At 44.7% G+C, this 14906-nt stretch overlaps 1 protein-coding gene across 3 annotated transcripts in view; it reads right to left on the reverse strand.

The window, feature by feature from the left end:
- Positions 1–14906, reverse strand: part of LOC139546495 (radixin) — a 56093-nt gene that overhangs the window by 1146 nt on the left and 40041 nt on the right. For all 3 annotated transcript variants that reach the window (XM_071354923.1, XM_071354922.1, XM_071354924.1), the window contains 10 exons: positions 12116–12334; positions 10484–10635; positions 9987–10070; positions 9727–9873; positions 9352–9448; positions 7466–7629; positions 6910–7040; positions 3589–3749; positions 2111–2203; positions 57–266 (listed from right to left, as the gene is read on the reverse strand). In XM_071354923.1, the coding sequence (XP_071211024.1) occupies positions 57–266; positions 2111–2203; positions 3589–3749; positions 6910–7040; positions 7466–7629; positions 9352–9448; positions 9727–9873; positions 9987–10070; positions 10484–10635; positions 12116–12334 (1458 nt within the window). The remainder of the gene's footprint in view (positions 1–56; positions 267–2110; positions 2204–3588; positions 3750–6909; positions 7041–7465; positions 7630–9351; positions 9449–9726; positions 9874–9986; positions 10071–10483; positions 10636–12115; positions 12335–14906) is intronic.

A 14906-nucleotide genomic window follows, 5' to 3' on the forward strand; every position in this document is an offset into this window, starting at 1 on the left:
AGCCTGTAGGGGTCTATACATCCTAATGATGTGAGGCCACGTCTTCCTTAGCCTACCTGCAGCTGTTTCTTGACGCGTTCGTTCTTCTGGGCCTCTGTGACACGTTCCTCCTCGCTGCGGTGGCTGGTGACCCCGTCACTGTGCAGCTCAGTACTGCCCTCTGCGTTCGTCTCATCTTGCTCATCGTGCTCCGGCGCCGGGGGTGATGACATCACAGACTTCAGCTCCTCTTTAGTCTTTTCCAGGTCTTCCTGGGCTGAGATGGCCTGGCGGGAGGGTTAATGTGGGAATAACTGATTGTCACTTGGCGTTCAACAAACTACTCATCTATTGTATCATATATAACAATCATACAGTACTGACACATTTCAATATTCTATTTGGAACAGGCAACACAAAAACATTCTCGCTTACACACACACACAAACTCATACACCAACACATTTCAAGAGAACTTTGTCAAAAGACAGGGACCCCTGTATTTAAGAGACTTTCCAAAAACAAACAAGAGACTTTCCAAAAACAATAAAACACGCACATACTAAACTAGGTGTTAACATGCAAATAAGGGACACAATTACATCATAAAAACATCTTGTTCTGGCTCATGCATACAATTTCAACCTCAGATCTTACTCATACATATACTGAACAAAAATACAAACGCAACATGCTACAATTTCAAGTTACAGTTCATTTAAGGAAATCAGTCAATTTAAATAAATTCACTATGGATTTCACATGACTGGGAATACAGATATGCATCTGTTGGTCACAGATACCTTTAAAAAAAGGTAGGGGCGTGGATCAGAAAACCAGTCAGTATCTGGTGTGACCCCTATTTGCCTCATGCAGCGCGACTCCTCTCCTTTGCATAGAGTTGATCAGGCTGTTGATTGTGGCCTGTGGAATGTTGTCCCACTCCTCTTCAATGGCTGTGCTAAGTTGTTGGATATTGGGGGGGAACTAGAGCATACTGACGTACATGTAGATCCAGAGCATGTTCAATGGGTGACATTCCTGGTGAGTATGCAAGCCATGGAAGAACTGGGACATGTTTAGCTTCCAGGAATAGTTTACAGATCCTTGCGACATGGGGCCATGCATTATCATGCTGAAACATGAGGTGATGGCAGCAGATGAATGGTACGACAATGGGCCTCAGGATCTCATCACGGTATCTCTATGCCTTCAAATTGCCATCAATAAAATGCAATCGTGTTCCTTATCCATAGCTTATGCCTGCCCATACCATAACGCCACCTCTACCATGGGGCACTCTGTTCACGTTGACATCAGCAAACCGCTCACCCACACAATGTCATACACGTGGTCTGCGGTTGTGAGGCCGGTTGGACGTATGGCCAAATTCTCTACAATTATGTTGAAGGCGGCTTATGGTAGAGAAATTAACATTCAATTCTCTGGCAACAGTTTGTGGACATTCCTGCGGTCAGCATGCCAATTGCACGTTCCCTCAAAATTTGAGACATCTGTGGCATTGTGTTGTGTGACAAAACTGCACCTATTAAACAGGCCTTTAATTGTCCCCAGCACAAGGTGAACCTGTGTAAAGATGATGCTGTTTAATCAGCTTCTTGATATACCACACCTGTCAGGTGGATGGATTATCTTGGCAAAGGCGAAAAGCACACTAACAGGGATATAAATACATTTGTGCACACAATTTGAGAGAAATAAGCTTTTTCTGCGTATGGAACATTTCTGGGATATTTTATTTCTGCTCATGGAACATGGGACCAACACTTTACATGTTGCCTTTAGATTTTTGTTCAGTGTACATTAGATCTTATGAATGCTGTTAAATGATCTGGTTTGAGGGCATACAGCTCCACACATTTGGATACAGACACTATTATTTATGTGTCAGTCCCAGGGGGCAGAGCAGTGGAGCCTGCTGGGGGAGGACGGTTCATAATAATGGCTGGAACAGAGTGTTCTGGCTGGAATAGAGTGAATGGAACGGTATCAAACACATGAAAACCACATGTTTATGTTTGATACCAATCAATTAACTCTATTCCAGACATTATTATGATCCATCCTTCCCTCAGTAGCCGCCACTGGATCAGAGAGAGGTAGCCGTTACTTTGTGTTGCCATTCAGTCGCCTCCTCTTCCTTCTTCCTCTTGGCCTCTTCAAGCAGAGCGATTTTGGCAGTGAATTCTCCTAGCTCAGCGGCCTGCAAGAGACAAGCACAAAGCACTCTTCTGTCAGACACACACGCCACCAGACTGCAAGAGCTGACCATGGCGCCCATGAGGTTTAATGGGCCAACCAGTATGAAAATGTAATTGACACATGGTTCCATACTGTTAACCATGTAATACCACCCATGAAATATTCATTGAAATACCAAAGAGAGAGTGGGGGTGGTGAGAGCAGAGAACTTCCCCTGGGGCACGCTGCCTGCACATTAACACCTCAATCACAGATATCTGTCAGCACCCAGAGATTATATTTAGTATTCAATGCAAAATAGGCAGGTAGCCTGGCGGGTAGAAGAGTTGGGCCAGTAACTGTAAGGTTGCTGGATCAAATCCCCAAGCAAGGCACTTAACCCACTGTTCCCCGGGCGCTGATGATGTGGATGCTGATTAAGGCAGCCTCTCTGATTTAGAGGGGTTGGGTTAAATGCGGAAGACACATTTCAGTTGAATGCATTCAGTTGTACAACTGACTAGGTATCTCCTTTTCTCTTAAAGTTTACTGCCTCAGGGCCTTCCAACACTGTATAAATGTTATTTCCCTACACCCAATGACAAGGTGTCTAGTCTCTTTGGCTTATTGTCTCCCTCTCTCCGTAGCTCTCCATAACTCTACCAACTTGGCAGTACTTTTTTGGGATGTTATTTCACACCTTATTACTGTAGCTCAGAACGTGTTCTTTGCATTATTACATACAGACGGAAATAACTTTTGGATATTAGAGCGGTGGTAACTCACCAGCATTTTGTTTTACAAGCATTTTGCTACACCCGCAATAACATCTGCTAATTATGTGTATGCGACCAATCAAATTTGATTTGATGGGGAAACAGGTACATGAGCAATAAGCCTACTGTCAGTCATTTGGAGCTGTAAGCCATTAGTAGAGCTATGGGATTCCAGGTTAAATACCATGAGGAATAACCAAATCACCTTTGGAATGCATGTCGTAAAAACATCCATACATTTTCTGTAAGCGAGAGGTGTTTACAAGAGGTCAGTCAGTGCCACTCATTTACATAGAACCGTATGTATTGACATGATAATAACTTAGCAGGTACAGTGCAGATATGTTGTAGGTTAGTGTTTGCAAAGGTTTTAGTGTGTTGGACAATCCAGAAGAGACCGATGACTTAGATAATTGCTGTATACCTGTCTACAGTAGGTATATGTACATGGTTCATCCTTCCTTCAGGTAATCAATCAATAGGAAGTCGAGTAGGGTGTCTATTATATTGCATTCATCAATCATTTAATATAAAATCAGTGATTTCTTCAAGGAAGGAAGGAAAGAAGGACGCACTGAAAGTATGTCTACGGGGCCCTGATCGAAAGTGGTGATGTGAAGTGAAGTGTTACCAGTTGTTCCTGGTTCTTCATCTGGTCAGCGGACTGTTTAGCCAGCGCTGCCTTGGCCTCCTCCGCTGCCTGTCTCTCTCCCTCCAACCTTTCCGCCTCCTCCTTCGCTCTCTTCCTCTCCTGGTCCAACTCCAGGGCCCTGCGCGTCTGCTCCTCCAGCTCTGTATGAGTGTGCACAGACAGAGACACAGACAGAGACAGAGACAGAGACACAGAGACAGAGACACAGAGACAGAGACAGACACAGAGAGACAGAGACAGAGACACAGAGACAGAGACAGAGACAGAGACAGAGACACACAATTACTGATTACAACAATATACTGTATAACAAATATACTCAGATCTTAGCGAGAGTCGCTTCCAACTCACACTCTCAAATACATAGATCCCCTGAACGCAGCTCACTCTCCAGATCCCAATCACCTGAATTATGATCACCTGTTCACACACCTGTATGTCATTATCACACACTATTTGGTTCAGTTCTTCGCACCCCATTATTGTGAGGTATTGTTTGTTTTGTGACACACTTCTATTCGGAGCTGTTTTCCCCGTAATTGAAACATCCCGTGTATGATAGTTTTTGCCTGCCTCACTAACGACACCTTTTGGCTATTGCCTGCCTGTACTTTAGCCTATCGGATTTCCTGTTATCAACCTATTGCCTGATCTCCCAGATAACGTTACTAGCCTTTTCCCTGCCTGTACTGTTGCCTTTTTGGACCCCCTGTGTATGACCTTCTGCCTGCCCCTGGACCCAGCTACCTGCCTCCTCCTGTGGTCCTTTACAAATAAACACCTGCTGCGCCCTGCGCTTGAAACCAGCTCTCTGTCTCCCATCGTGTTCATTACAGCACCCATCTTTCCTGACACACATTCACCTCATGAAACACAAGAGGAGGACTTGAATAATCTCCCATGGAACACCAGTGTTTATATAGGGAGACAGAAAGATACCTCTGAGAAAGGCCCAACCTATATTTGATGAGAGCATTTCTAGAGGCAACATTCTGTAGAAATAAATCATTCTGATTCTGATTGGAATGGCCCTTTCGGGATCAAATAATTTTTTATCTCAGCCAAGCAAATAAACTCCTGTCTTTTACAAACAGAATGGCTCTGCAGTGATTCGTTAGACCTGCTGGGGATTTCAGGGCTGTAGCTAACTCTCTCCCTCCAGCCCTTCACTATGTAAATACCCCCCAGGTGTGTTCTGCCCTTTTCGGTTATGACAGCCGTGGTGCTAGGTGAGAATGAATTCACACTATAGAGAATGAATGTTCATGTCCCCCTCCCTGTAACATGATAAAACAGCTAGCAGTCCTCCTATGGTCTCTAAATGATAGCCCATTCCTCACTCCTCCTAACAAGAGCTAGTATGCAAATCCCAGTGTTGCGTACTATAGCTGTAAACTTGTCTGAACACCAGCTGTGAACTACAGGGTGTTGTTTGCATGGTAAACTTTGACATGTAAAATAAGTGAGATGATCAGTCCCATTTACATTGTTCCTCTGAAGTTGTATCCTTTGTGTGTGTGTGGGTGTGCGTGTGTGTAATGCATGTGCATATAATGTGTGTGCATGCATGTAATGTACGTGTGTGAGTGCGCGTGTGTATATGTGCGTGTGTAATGCATGCGCGTGTGTGCAATGTACGTGTGTGTGTGAGCGTGTTGAGATGTACAGTTGAAGTTGGAAGTTTACATACACTTAGGTTGGAGTCATTAAGACTCGTTTTTCAACCACTCCACAAATTTCTTGTTAACAAACTATAGTTTCGGCAAGTCGGTTAGGACATCTACTTTGTGCATGACACAAGTAATTTTTCCAACAATTGTTTACAGACAGACTATTTCACTTATAAATTAACTGTATCACAATTCCAGTGGGTCAAAAGCTTACATACACTAAGTTAACTGTGCCTTTAAACAGCTTGGAAAATTCCAGAAAAGGATGGCATGGATTTAGAAGCTTCTGATAGGCTTATTGACATCATTTGAGTCAATTGGAGGTGTACCTGTGGGTGTATTTCAAGGCCTACCTTCAAACTCAGTACCTCTTTGCTTGACAGCATGGGAAAATTAAAAGAAATCAGCCAAGACCTCAGAAAAAAAATTGTAGACCTCCACAAGTCTGATTCATCCTTGGGGGCAATTTCCAAACGCCTGAAGGTATCACGTTCATCTGTACAAACAATAGTACGCAAGTATTCACACCATGGGACCACGCAGCTGTCATACCGCTCAGGAAGGAAACGCGTTCTGTCTCCTAGAGATGAACGTACTGTGAAAAGTGCAAATCATTCCCAGAACAGCAGCAAAGGACCTTGTGAAGATGCTGGAGGAAACAGGCACAAAAGTATCTATATCCACAGTAAAACAAGACCTATATCGACGTAACCTGAAAGGCCGCTCAGCAAGGAAGAAGCCACTGCTCCAAAACCAAAACCCATACTACGGTTTGCAACTGCACATGGGGACAAAGATCGTACTTTTTGGAGAAATGTCCTTTGGTCTGATGAAACAAAAATAGAACTGTTTGGCCATAATGACCATCGTTATGTTTGGAGGAAAAAGGGGAAGGCTTGCAAGCCGAAGAACACCATCCCAACAGTGAAGCACGGGGGTGGCAGCATCATGTTGTGGGGGTGCTTTGCTGCAGGAGGGACTAGTGCACTTCACAAAATAGATGGCATCATGAGGGAGGAAAATGATGTGGATATATTGATGCAACATCTCAAGACATCAGTCAGGAAGTTAAAGCTTGGTCGCAAATGGGTCTTCCAAATGGACAATGACCACAAGCATACTTCCAAAGTTGTGGCAAAATGGCTTAAGGACAACAAAGTCAAGGTATTGGAGTGGCTATCACAAAGCCCTGACCTCAATCCTATAGAAAACTTGTGGGCAGAACTGAAAAAGCGTGTGCGAGCAAGGAGGACTACAAACCTGACTCAGTTACACCAGCTCTGTCAGGAGGAATGGACCAAAATTCACCCAACTTATTGTGGGAAGCTTGTGGAAGGCTACCCGAAACGTTTGACCCAAGTTAAACAATAAAAAGGCATTGCTACCAAATACTAATTGAGTGTATGTAAACTTCTGACCCACTGGGAATATGATGAAAGAAATAAAAGCTGAAATAAATCATTCTGTCTACTATTATTCTAACATTTCACATTCTTAAAATAAAGTGGTGATCCTAATTGACCAAAGACAGGGAATTTATACTAGGATTAAATGTCAGGAATTGTGAAAAACTGAGTTTAAATGTATTTGGCTAAGGTGTATGTAAACTTCCAACTTCAACTGTAGATACCTTTCTGGGCCTTTAGCGTCTGTTCCTCAATCTGTCTTAGCCTCTCGACAAGCTCGTCCTTCTCCTTCTCTATCTTCGCCCTCTCCTTCTCTGCGTGCTCTCGTTTTCTCTTCTCGTTCTCTAGCTGGGCTCTGTAAAACAAAAGAGGCATAGTTCAGTTGATGAAAATGCCTGGGCTAATAATATATTCAAATTAAATGTAATTAATTGTTGAATATCTTACTCATATGATTCAATATCAAACTATATTTTGATGTATAAAATATGATCACAACACAGGTACAACTTTCTGCAACTTCAAGATGCTTTACAAAAAGGTAAAACACAAAAATGCACATTAGAGCAATACAGATATCCAGTCCATGAATGACTCTAAATAGCCTCATTAGACACACGAGAGCAGCTGTCAGGATGGTGGATCTCACCTCCTTTGAGGAGTCAAGTGAATACAGAGATCCACCATTTATGAGGCTCTGGTACAGACCAGACATATTTTAATACAATGCTGCCCCCTTCTGGTCAGAATCACAACTACATGTTTGTGTTCCTTCTGTACCTTTCCATCTGTTTGTGGTGTTTCTCCTCCCTGGCCTGGGCCTTCATTTGCTGAACCTCAATGGTGTCAGGCTTCCTCCTCCTCATGTACAGTTCGTGGTTCCCCATGCACAGCGCCAGGATACGCTTGTTGATCCGCAACCGCGGGGCATAGAACACAAAATCCTATAGAGAGAGGAGTGAAGAGGAAAAGGGGAGAGGAGGGAGAGGCAGGGAGGAGAGAGGAGGGAGAAGAGAGGGGAGAGGAGGAGGAAGAGGCAGGGAGGAGAGAGGAGGATAGGCAGGGAGGAGAGAGGAGGGAGAGGCAGGGAGGAGAGAGGAGGGAGAAGCAGGGAGGAGAGAGGAGGAGGAAGAGGCACGGAGGAGAGAGGAGGAGAGGCAGGGAGGAGAGAGGAGGGAGAGAAAGGGAGGAGAAAGGATGGAAAAGGAGGGGAGAGGAAAAGAGGAGGGGAGAGGAAAAGAGGAGGGGAGAGGAAAAGAGGAGGGGAGGCGGAGGGAGGGGAGAGAAGGAGGAGAGGCAGAGCAGGGAGGGGAGAGGCGGAGGAAGGGGACAGGAGGAGGGAGGGGAGAAAAGGAAAAGAGGAAGGGGTTGACTCATTTTGCAGGTAATTCTACATTTAAGGAATTTAGCCCTCATTTTACTAATTTACAGATTAGTGAAATGTCTTTATTATATTGTCATTGTTTATTGTACATTGTGGTGTATTGTTTCCTCCCGCCTTCCCCAACCTTCCCAGTAGACTGACCAACCCTAAACCTAACCCTACCTTCCCGGGCAGACTGCCGAACCCTAAACCTAACCCTACCTTCCCGGTAGACTGACCAACCCTAAACCTAACCCTACCTTCCCGGTAGACTGACCAACCCTAAACCTAACCCTACCTTCCCAGTAGACTGACCAACCCTAAACCTAACCCTACCTTCCCGGGCAGACTGCCGAACCCTAAACCTACCTTCCCAGTAGACTGACTAACCCTAAACCTAACCCTACCTTCCCGGTAGACTGACCAACCCTAAACCTAACCCTACCTTCCCGGTAGACTGACCAACCCTAAACCTAACCCTACCTTCCCGGGCAGACTGCCGAACCCTAAACCTAACCCTACCTTCCCGGGCAGACTGACTAACCCTAAACCTAACCCTACATTCCCGGTAGACTGACCAACCCTAAACCTAACCCTACCTTCCCGGTAGACTGACCAACTCTAAACCTAACCCTACCTTCCCGGTAGACTGACCAACCCTAAACCTAACCCTACCTTCCCGGTAGACTGACTAACCCTAAACCTAACCCTACCTTCCCGGTAGACTGACTAACCCTAAACCTAACCCTACCTTCCTGGTAGACTGACCAACGCTAAACCCTACCTTCCCGGTAGACTGACCAACCCTAAACCTAACCCTACCTTCCTGGTAGACTGACCAACCCTAAACCTATCTTCCTGGTAGACTGACCAACTCTAAACCTAACCCTACCTTCCTGGTAGACTGACCAACGCTAAACCCTACCTTCCCGGTAGACTGACCAACCCTAAACCTAACCCTACCTTCCGGTAGACTGACTAACCCTAAACCTAACCCTACATTCCCGGTAGACTGACCAACCCTAAACCTAACCCTACCTTCCCGGTAGACTGACCAACCCTAAACCTACCCGGTAGACTGACCAACCCTAAACCTAACCCTCCCTTCCCAGTAGACTGACCAACCCTAAACCTAACCCTACCTTCCTGGTAGACTGACCAACCCTAAACCTACCTTCCTGGTAGACTGACCAACTCTAAACCTAACCCTACCTTCCTGGTAGACTGGCCAACCCTAAACCTACCTTCCTGGTAGACTGACCAACTCTAAACCTAACACTACCTTCCTGGTAGACTGACTTACTGGAGCTTTTTTGTCGATGGGTTTGATGACAAACTTCTTGTCGCTGAAGGAGATGTTCCTGATCTCGCTCCAGGGGAAGCCAATCTTTGGTGTCAACCTGGGGAGAAGGGAAGGAAAAATACAGACTGACTGTCTCAACACTATGCTAGTACAGTACTATGCCATGTGAAGGTAACTACCTACCCATATCAGTGTAGTATTAAATTAAGCTCGAGGTACCATCCATGCCCAGCAGACGGCGATAGAGTATATCTGACAAGGCCATGCTCAGGTAGCCACAAAAGCTCTCTTACGTTCCACCTTAGTGGATGAATGGCATATTCCACCTTCCACTCTAAAATAACAAAAAAAACTGTATATATCAGTATTGCGTACTTGTCCTCGTGTTCGTAGATATTGAGTCCCAGTGCATCCACACCCAGCCACAACTCTGTTCCCTTCTTGTTCTTGATCTCAAAGTAGTTGACTCCATACATCTCCAGGTCCTGGGCTATCTTCAGATACTCCATCACTGAGTCCTCTCTGTGGACACAAACACACATTAGAAACAGTTAGAACTCGTGTAGAGAAGCAAGTTTGACACTAACAGACTCATATAAAGAAGCACACATATAGACCCTCACACAAAGCACTACCTGAGCATGCCTCTGTGTTCCTCATGCCAGGTCTGTATTCTGTCCTCCCACTGCTCCTTAGTCAACTTGTGCTGCTCCAAGACTCTGCAGGACACACAAAAACATAAAGGGTTATTCAAACAGGGTTATTCAAACGTGGTTATTCAAACAGGGCCACACTAGAGGCCTAGCAGAACAGATTTATAGTGAGGGAGGGGCAAGCGACTCTACTGAAGAACTCCTTCTTTACAAAAGCACAAAATCCCTCCCTCCAACACACACTAATGGGGGAGTATGGAGAGAATTCATTAAGTAGAATGACATTCCAGCCTCCTCAACCATTGTAGGAGCAATTTCAATAGAGATCCTCTGAGTTACTATGACAGCAAGACTCTTCCCCTGGTATTCTTTGAGTGGGACAGAGAGGGGCAGAGGAAGTGAAGGTGGAAATGTGGAGGTCTCTTCTGTACAGAGAGGGTTAGAGAGGGGACAGAGAGAGGTGTGTGTGGGGTACGGACCTCTGTGGCAGCAGGCGGTCGGAGGTGAGGTAGCCAGGCCTGTGGAGGTCTCTGTTGTAGTCTGCGTACTTGGCCTGGACAGAGTAGGAGGCCAGCAGCACGGCTGTCTCTGGAGGACAGTAGTTCTCATCATTCAGGATGGCCTCCTTTACCTGGCATGGGCAGGGAACACACACACACAGAAACACACACTTGTTTAAATACTTTGTTTGGATCTGCAATGTACATTGTGAGTACGACGGACACTAATAAACACGGAACAAAAATAAACGTAACATGCAACAATTTCAAAGATTTTACTGTTACAGTTCATAGAAGGAAATCAGTCAATTTTCATTAGGCCCTAATCTATGGATTTCACATGACTGGGAATACAGAAATGCATCTGTTGGTCACAGATACCTTTAAAAAAAGGTAGGAGTGTGGATCAGAAAACCAGTCAGTATCTGGTATGACCACCATTTGCCTCATGCAGCGTGGCACATCTCCTTCGCATAAAGTTGATCAGGCTGTTGATTGTGGCCTGTGGAATGTAGTCCCAGTCCTCTAATGGCTGTGCAAAGTTGCTGGATATTGCCGGGATCTGGAACTCACTGTCGTACAAGTCGATCCAGAGGATCCCAAACGTGCTCAATGTCTGGTGATGGAAGAACTGGGGCATTTTCAGCTTCCAGGAATTGTGTACAGATCCTTGCGACATGAGCTGATGGTGGCGGATGAATGGAATGACAATGGGCCTCGGGATCTCATCACGGTATCTCTGTGCATTCAAATTGCCATTAATAAAATGCAATCGTGTTCGTTGTCTGTAGCTAATGCTTGACCATACCATAATCCCACCGCCACCATGGGGCACTATGTTCACAACGTTGACATCAGCAAATCACTCGCACACACACGAAGCCATCTGCCCGGTACAGTTGAAACCGGAATTCATCTGTGAAGAGCACACTTCTCCAGCATGCCAGTGGCCATCGAAGTTCAGCATTTGCCTAATGAAGTCGATTACGACGCCGGACTGTGGTCAGGTCAAGACCCTGGTGAGGACGACGAGCGCAAAAATGAGCTTCCCTAAGACGGTTTCTGACAGTTTGTGTGGAAACTTTTCGGTTGAGCAAACCCACAGCTGCCCGGATGGCTGGTCTCAGAGGATCCCGCAGGTGAAGACTCCAGATGTGGAGGTCCTGGGCTGGCGTTGTTACACGTGGTCGGTTGGACGTACTGCCAAATTCTCTAAAACAACATTGGAGGCTGCTTATGGTGGATAAATGAACATAAAATTCTCTGGCAACAGCTCTGGTGGACAATCCTGCAGTCAGCATGTCAATTGCACGCTCCCTCAAAACTTGAGACATCTGTGGCGTTGTTTTGTGTGACAAAACTGCACATTTTAGAGTGGCCTTTTATTGTTCCCAGCACAAGGTGCAAATAATCATGCTGTTTAATCAGCTTCTTGATATGCCACACCTGTCAAGTGGATGGATTATCTTGGCAAAGGAGAAAAGCTCACTTACTTACGAAACATGGGACCAACAATTTACATGTTGCGTATATATTTTTGTTCAGTATAAGAGTGTGTGTGTGTGTGTGTGTGTGTGTGTGTGTGTGTGTGTGTGTGTGTGTGTGTGTTACCTGCAGGAAGAAGAGTCTCTGTGTGATCTCCTGGATGAGTTCCTCAGACACGTCCTCAGGGAAGAACTTGGCTCTGAACTTAAACTGCAGAGGGTTTTCTTTCTTCACATCCTGCTGCGTCACCTTCTTGTTGAGTTTGAGCCACGTGCTGTAGCCTTTACTGTCTGTGTACTGCAGGCCAAAGAACCACACCTCCCGGAGGCCCACTGTCTTCACCACCTGAAAACACAAACACAATATGCGTCAATGATTAGCAGGTTAGGCCTCACGTAGCACTGAGAACCCAGATTCACCCTAGCCCAAAGCCTGCTCACCATGCTCAAGTGTGTGAGCCACTTCACTGTTTCACCCATAAGTGGGAGAACATCACTTTACTACAACACTCCTCTCTTTTCTCCATTCACACATGACCACATCTCTTTCACTCTCTCAGAAAGGCCCCTCAGGGTGTGTTCTCTCAGGCGCTGGCTCAACCATCAGGCCTGATGTGATTTACAGTCAATAGAGCACCACTGACCAGGGACATCATTCACTAACACATCAATCCTCCTCTCAATCTTACTCTGTCCATTTCTCACTCACTCTGTGACCCCATTCTCTCAAACACACACTCGTTTTGAACGAAGCCTACTTGTGTTTTATTATTATTTCATTATCATTAGTCATATATATACACACACACACTACCGTTCAAAAGTTTGGGGTCACTTAGAAATGTCCTTGTTTTTTAAAATCAAATTGATCAGAAATACAGTGTAGACATTGTTAATATTGTAAATGACTATTGTAGCTGGAAACGGCTGATTTTGAATGGAATATCTACATAGGCGTACAGAGGCCCATTATCAGCAACCATCACTCCTGTGTTCCAATGGCATGTTGTGTTAGCTAATCCAAGTTTATCATTTTAAAAGGCTAATTGATCATTAGAAAACCCCTTTTGCAATTATGTTAGCACAGCTGAAAACTGTTGTCCTGATAAAAGAAGCAATAAAACTGGCCTTGTTTGGACAAGTTGAGTATCTGGAGTATCAGCATTTGTGGGTTTGATTACAGGCTCAAAATAGACAGAAATAAATAACTTTCTTCTGAAACTCAGTCTATTCTTGTTCTGAGGAATGATGGCTATTCCATGCGAGAAATTGCCAAGAAACTGAAGATATCGTACAACGCTGTGTGCTACTCCCTTCACAGAACAGCGCAAACTGGCCCTAATAGAAAGAGGAGTGAGAAAGAGTAGAAAGAGGAGTGAGATAATAGAAAGAGGAGTGAGAGGCCCTGGTGCACAACTGAGCAAGAGGACAAGTACATTAGAGTGTCTTGTTTGAGAAACAGACGCCTCACAAGTCCTCAACTGGCAGCTACATTAAATAGTACCCGCAAAACACCAGTCTCAACGTCAAAAGTGAAGAGGCGACTGACTCCGGGATGCTGGCCTTCTAGGCAGAGTTTCAAAGAAAAAGCCATCTCTCAGATTGTCCAATAAAAAGAAAAGATTAAGATGGGCAAAAGAACACAGACACTGGACAGAGGAAGATTGGAAAAAGGTGTAATGGACAGACAAATCTAAGTTTGAGGTGAAAAGTGAAAAGATGCTGAACGAGTGCTTGACGCCATCTGTCAAGCATGGTGGAGGCATTGTGATGGTCTGGGGGTGCTTTGGTGGTGGTAAAGTGGGAGATTTGTACAGGGTAAAGAGATCTTGAAGAAGGAAGGCTATCACTCCATTTTGCCACGCCATGCCATACCCTGTGGATGGCGCTTAATTGGAGCCAATTTCTTCCAAACTATGCAAGAACTATTTAGGGAAGAAGCAGTCAGCTGGTATTCTGTCTATAATGGAGTGGCCAGCACAGTCACCGGATCTCAACCCTATTCAGCTGTTGTGGGAGAAGCTTGACCGTATGGTACGCAAGAAGTGCCCATCAAGCCAATCCAACTTGTGGGAGGTGCTTCAGGAAGCATGGGTTGAAATCTCTTCAGATTACCTCAAAAAATTGACAACTAGAATGCCAAAGGTCTGCAAGGCTGTAATTGCTGCAAATGGAGGATTCTTTGACGAAAGCAAAGTTTGAAGAACACAATTATTATTTAAATTAACGTCTTGACTATATTTCCTATTCATTTTGCAACTAATTTCATGTATGTTTTCATGGAAAACAAGGACATTTCTAAGTGACCCCAAACTTTTGAACGGTAGTGCATATGTGTACATTATGATTCCCCTCAAAACAGGCCTCCTAGATCGCAGAAAGGGATGGGTAACTCCTGAGGTATGTTAGTACTAATATTGACATGCATAACACCATAGAGCCTCTCTTTTTTTAAATGATTTAATTTCACCTATATTTAACTAGGTAGGCCAGTTGAGAACAAGTTCTCATTTACAACTGCGAAATGGCCAAGATAAAGCAAAGCAGTTCGACACATACAACAACAGAGTTACACATGGAATAAACAAAATAGTCAATAATACAGTAAAAAAAGTCTATATACAGTGTGTGCAAATGAGGTAAGGTTAGGGAGGTAAGGCAATATATAGGCCAATAGTGGCGAAGTAATTACAATATAGCAATTAAACACTGGAGTGATAGATATGCAGAAGATGAATATGCAAGTAGAGATACTGGGGTGCAAAGGAGAAAAACAAATAAATAAGGTATGGGGATGAGGTAGTTGGATGGGCTATTTACAGATGGGCTATGTACAGGTGCAGTGATGTGAGCTGCTCTGACAGCTGGTGATTAAAGTTAGTGAGGGAGATGAGTCTCCAGCTTTTTGCAGTTCGTTC

The sequence above is a fragment of the Salvelinus alpinus genome, chromosome 20 (assembly GCF_045679555.1).
Source record: "Salvelinus alpinus chromosome 20, SLU_Salpinus.1, whole genome shotgun sequence".
Taxonomy (NCBI): domain Eukaryota; kingdom Metazoa; phylum Chordata; class Actinopteri; order Salmoniformes; family Salmonidae; genus Salvelinus; species Salvelinus alpinus.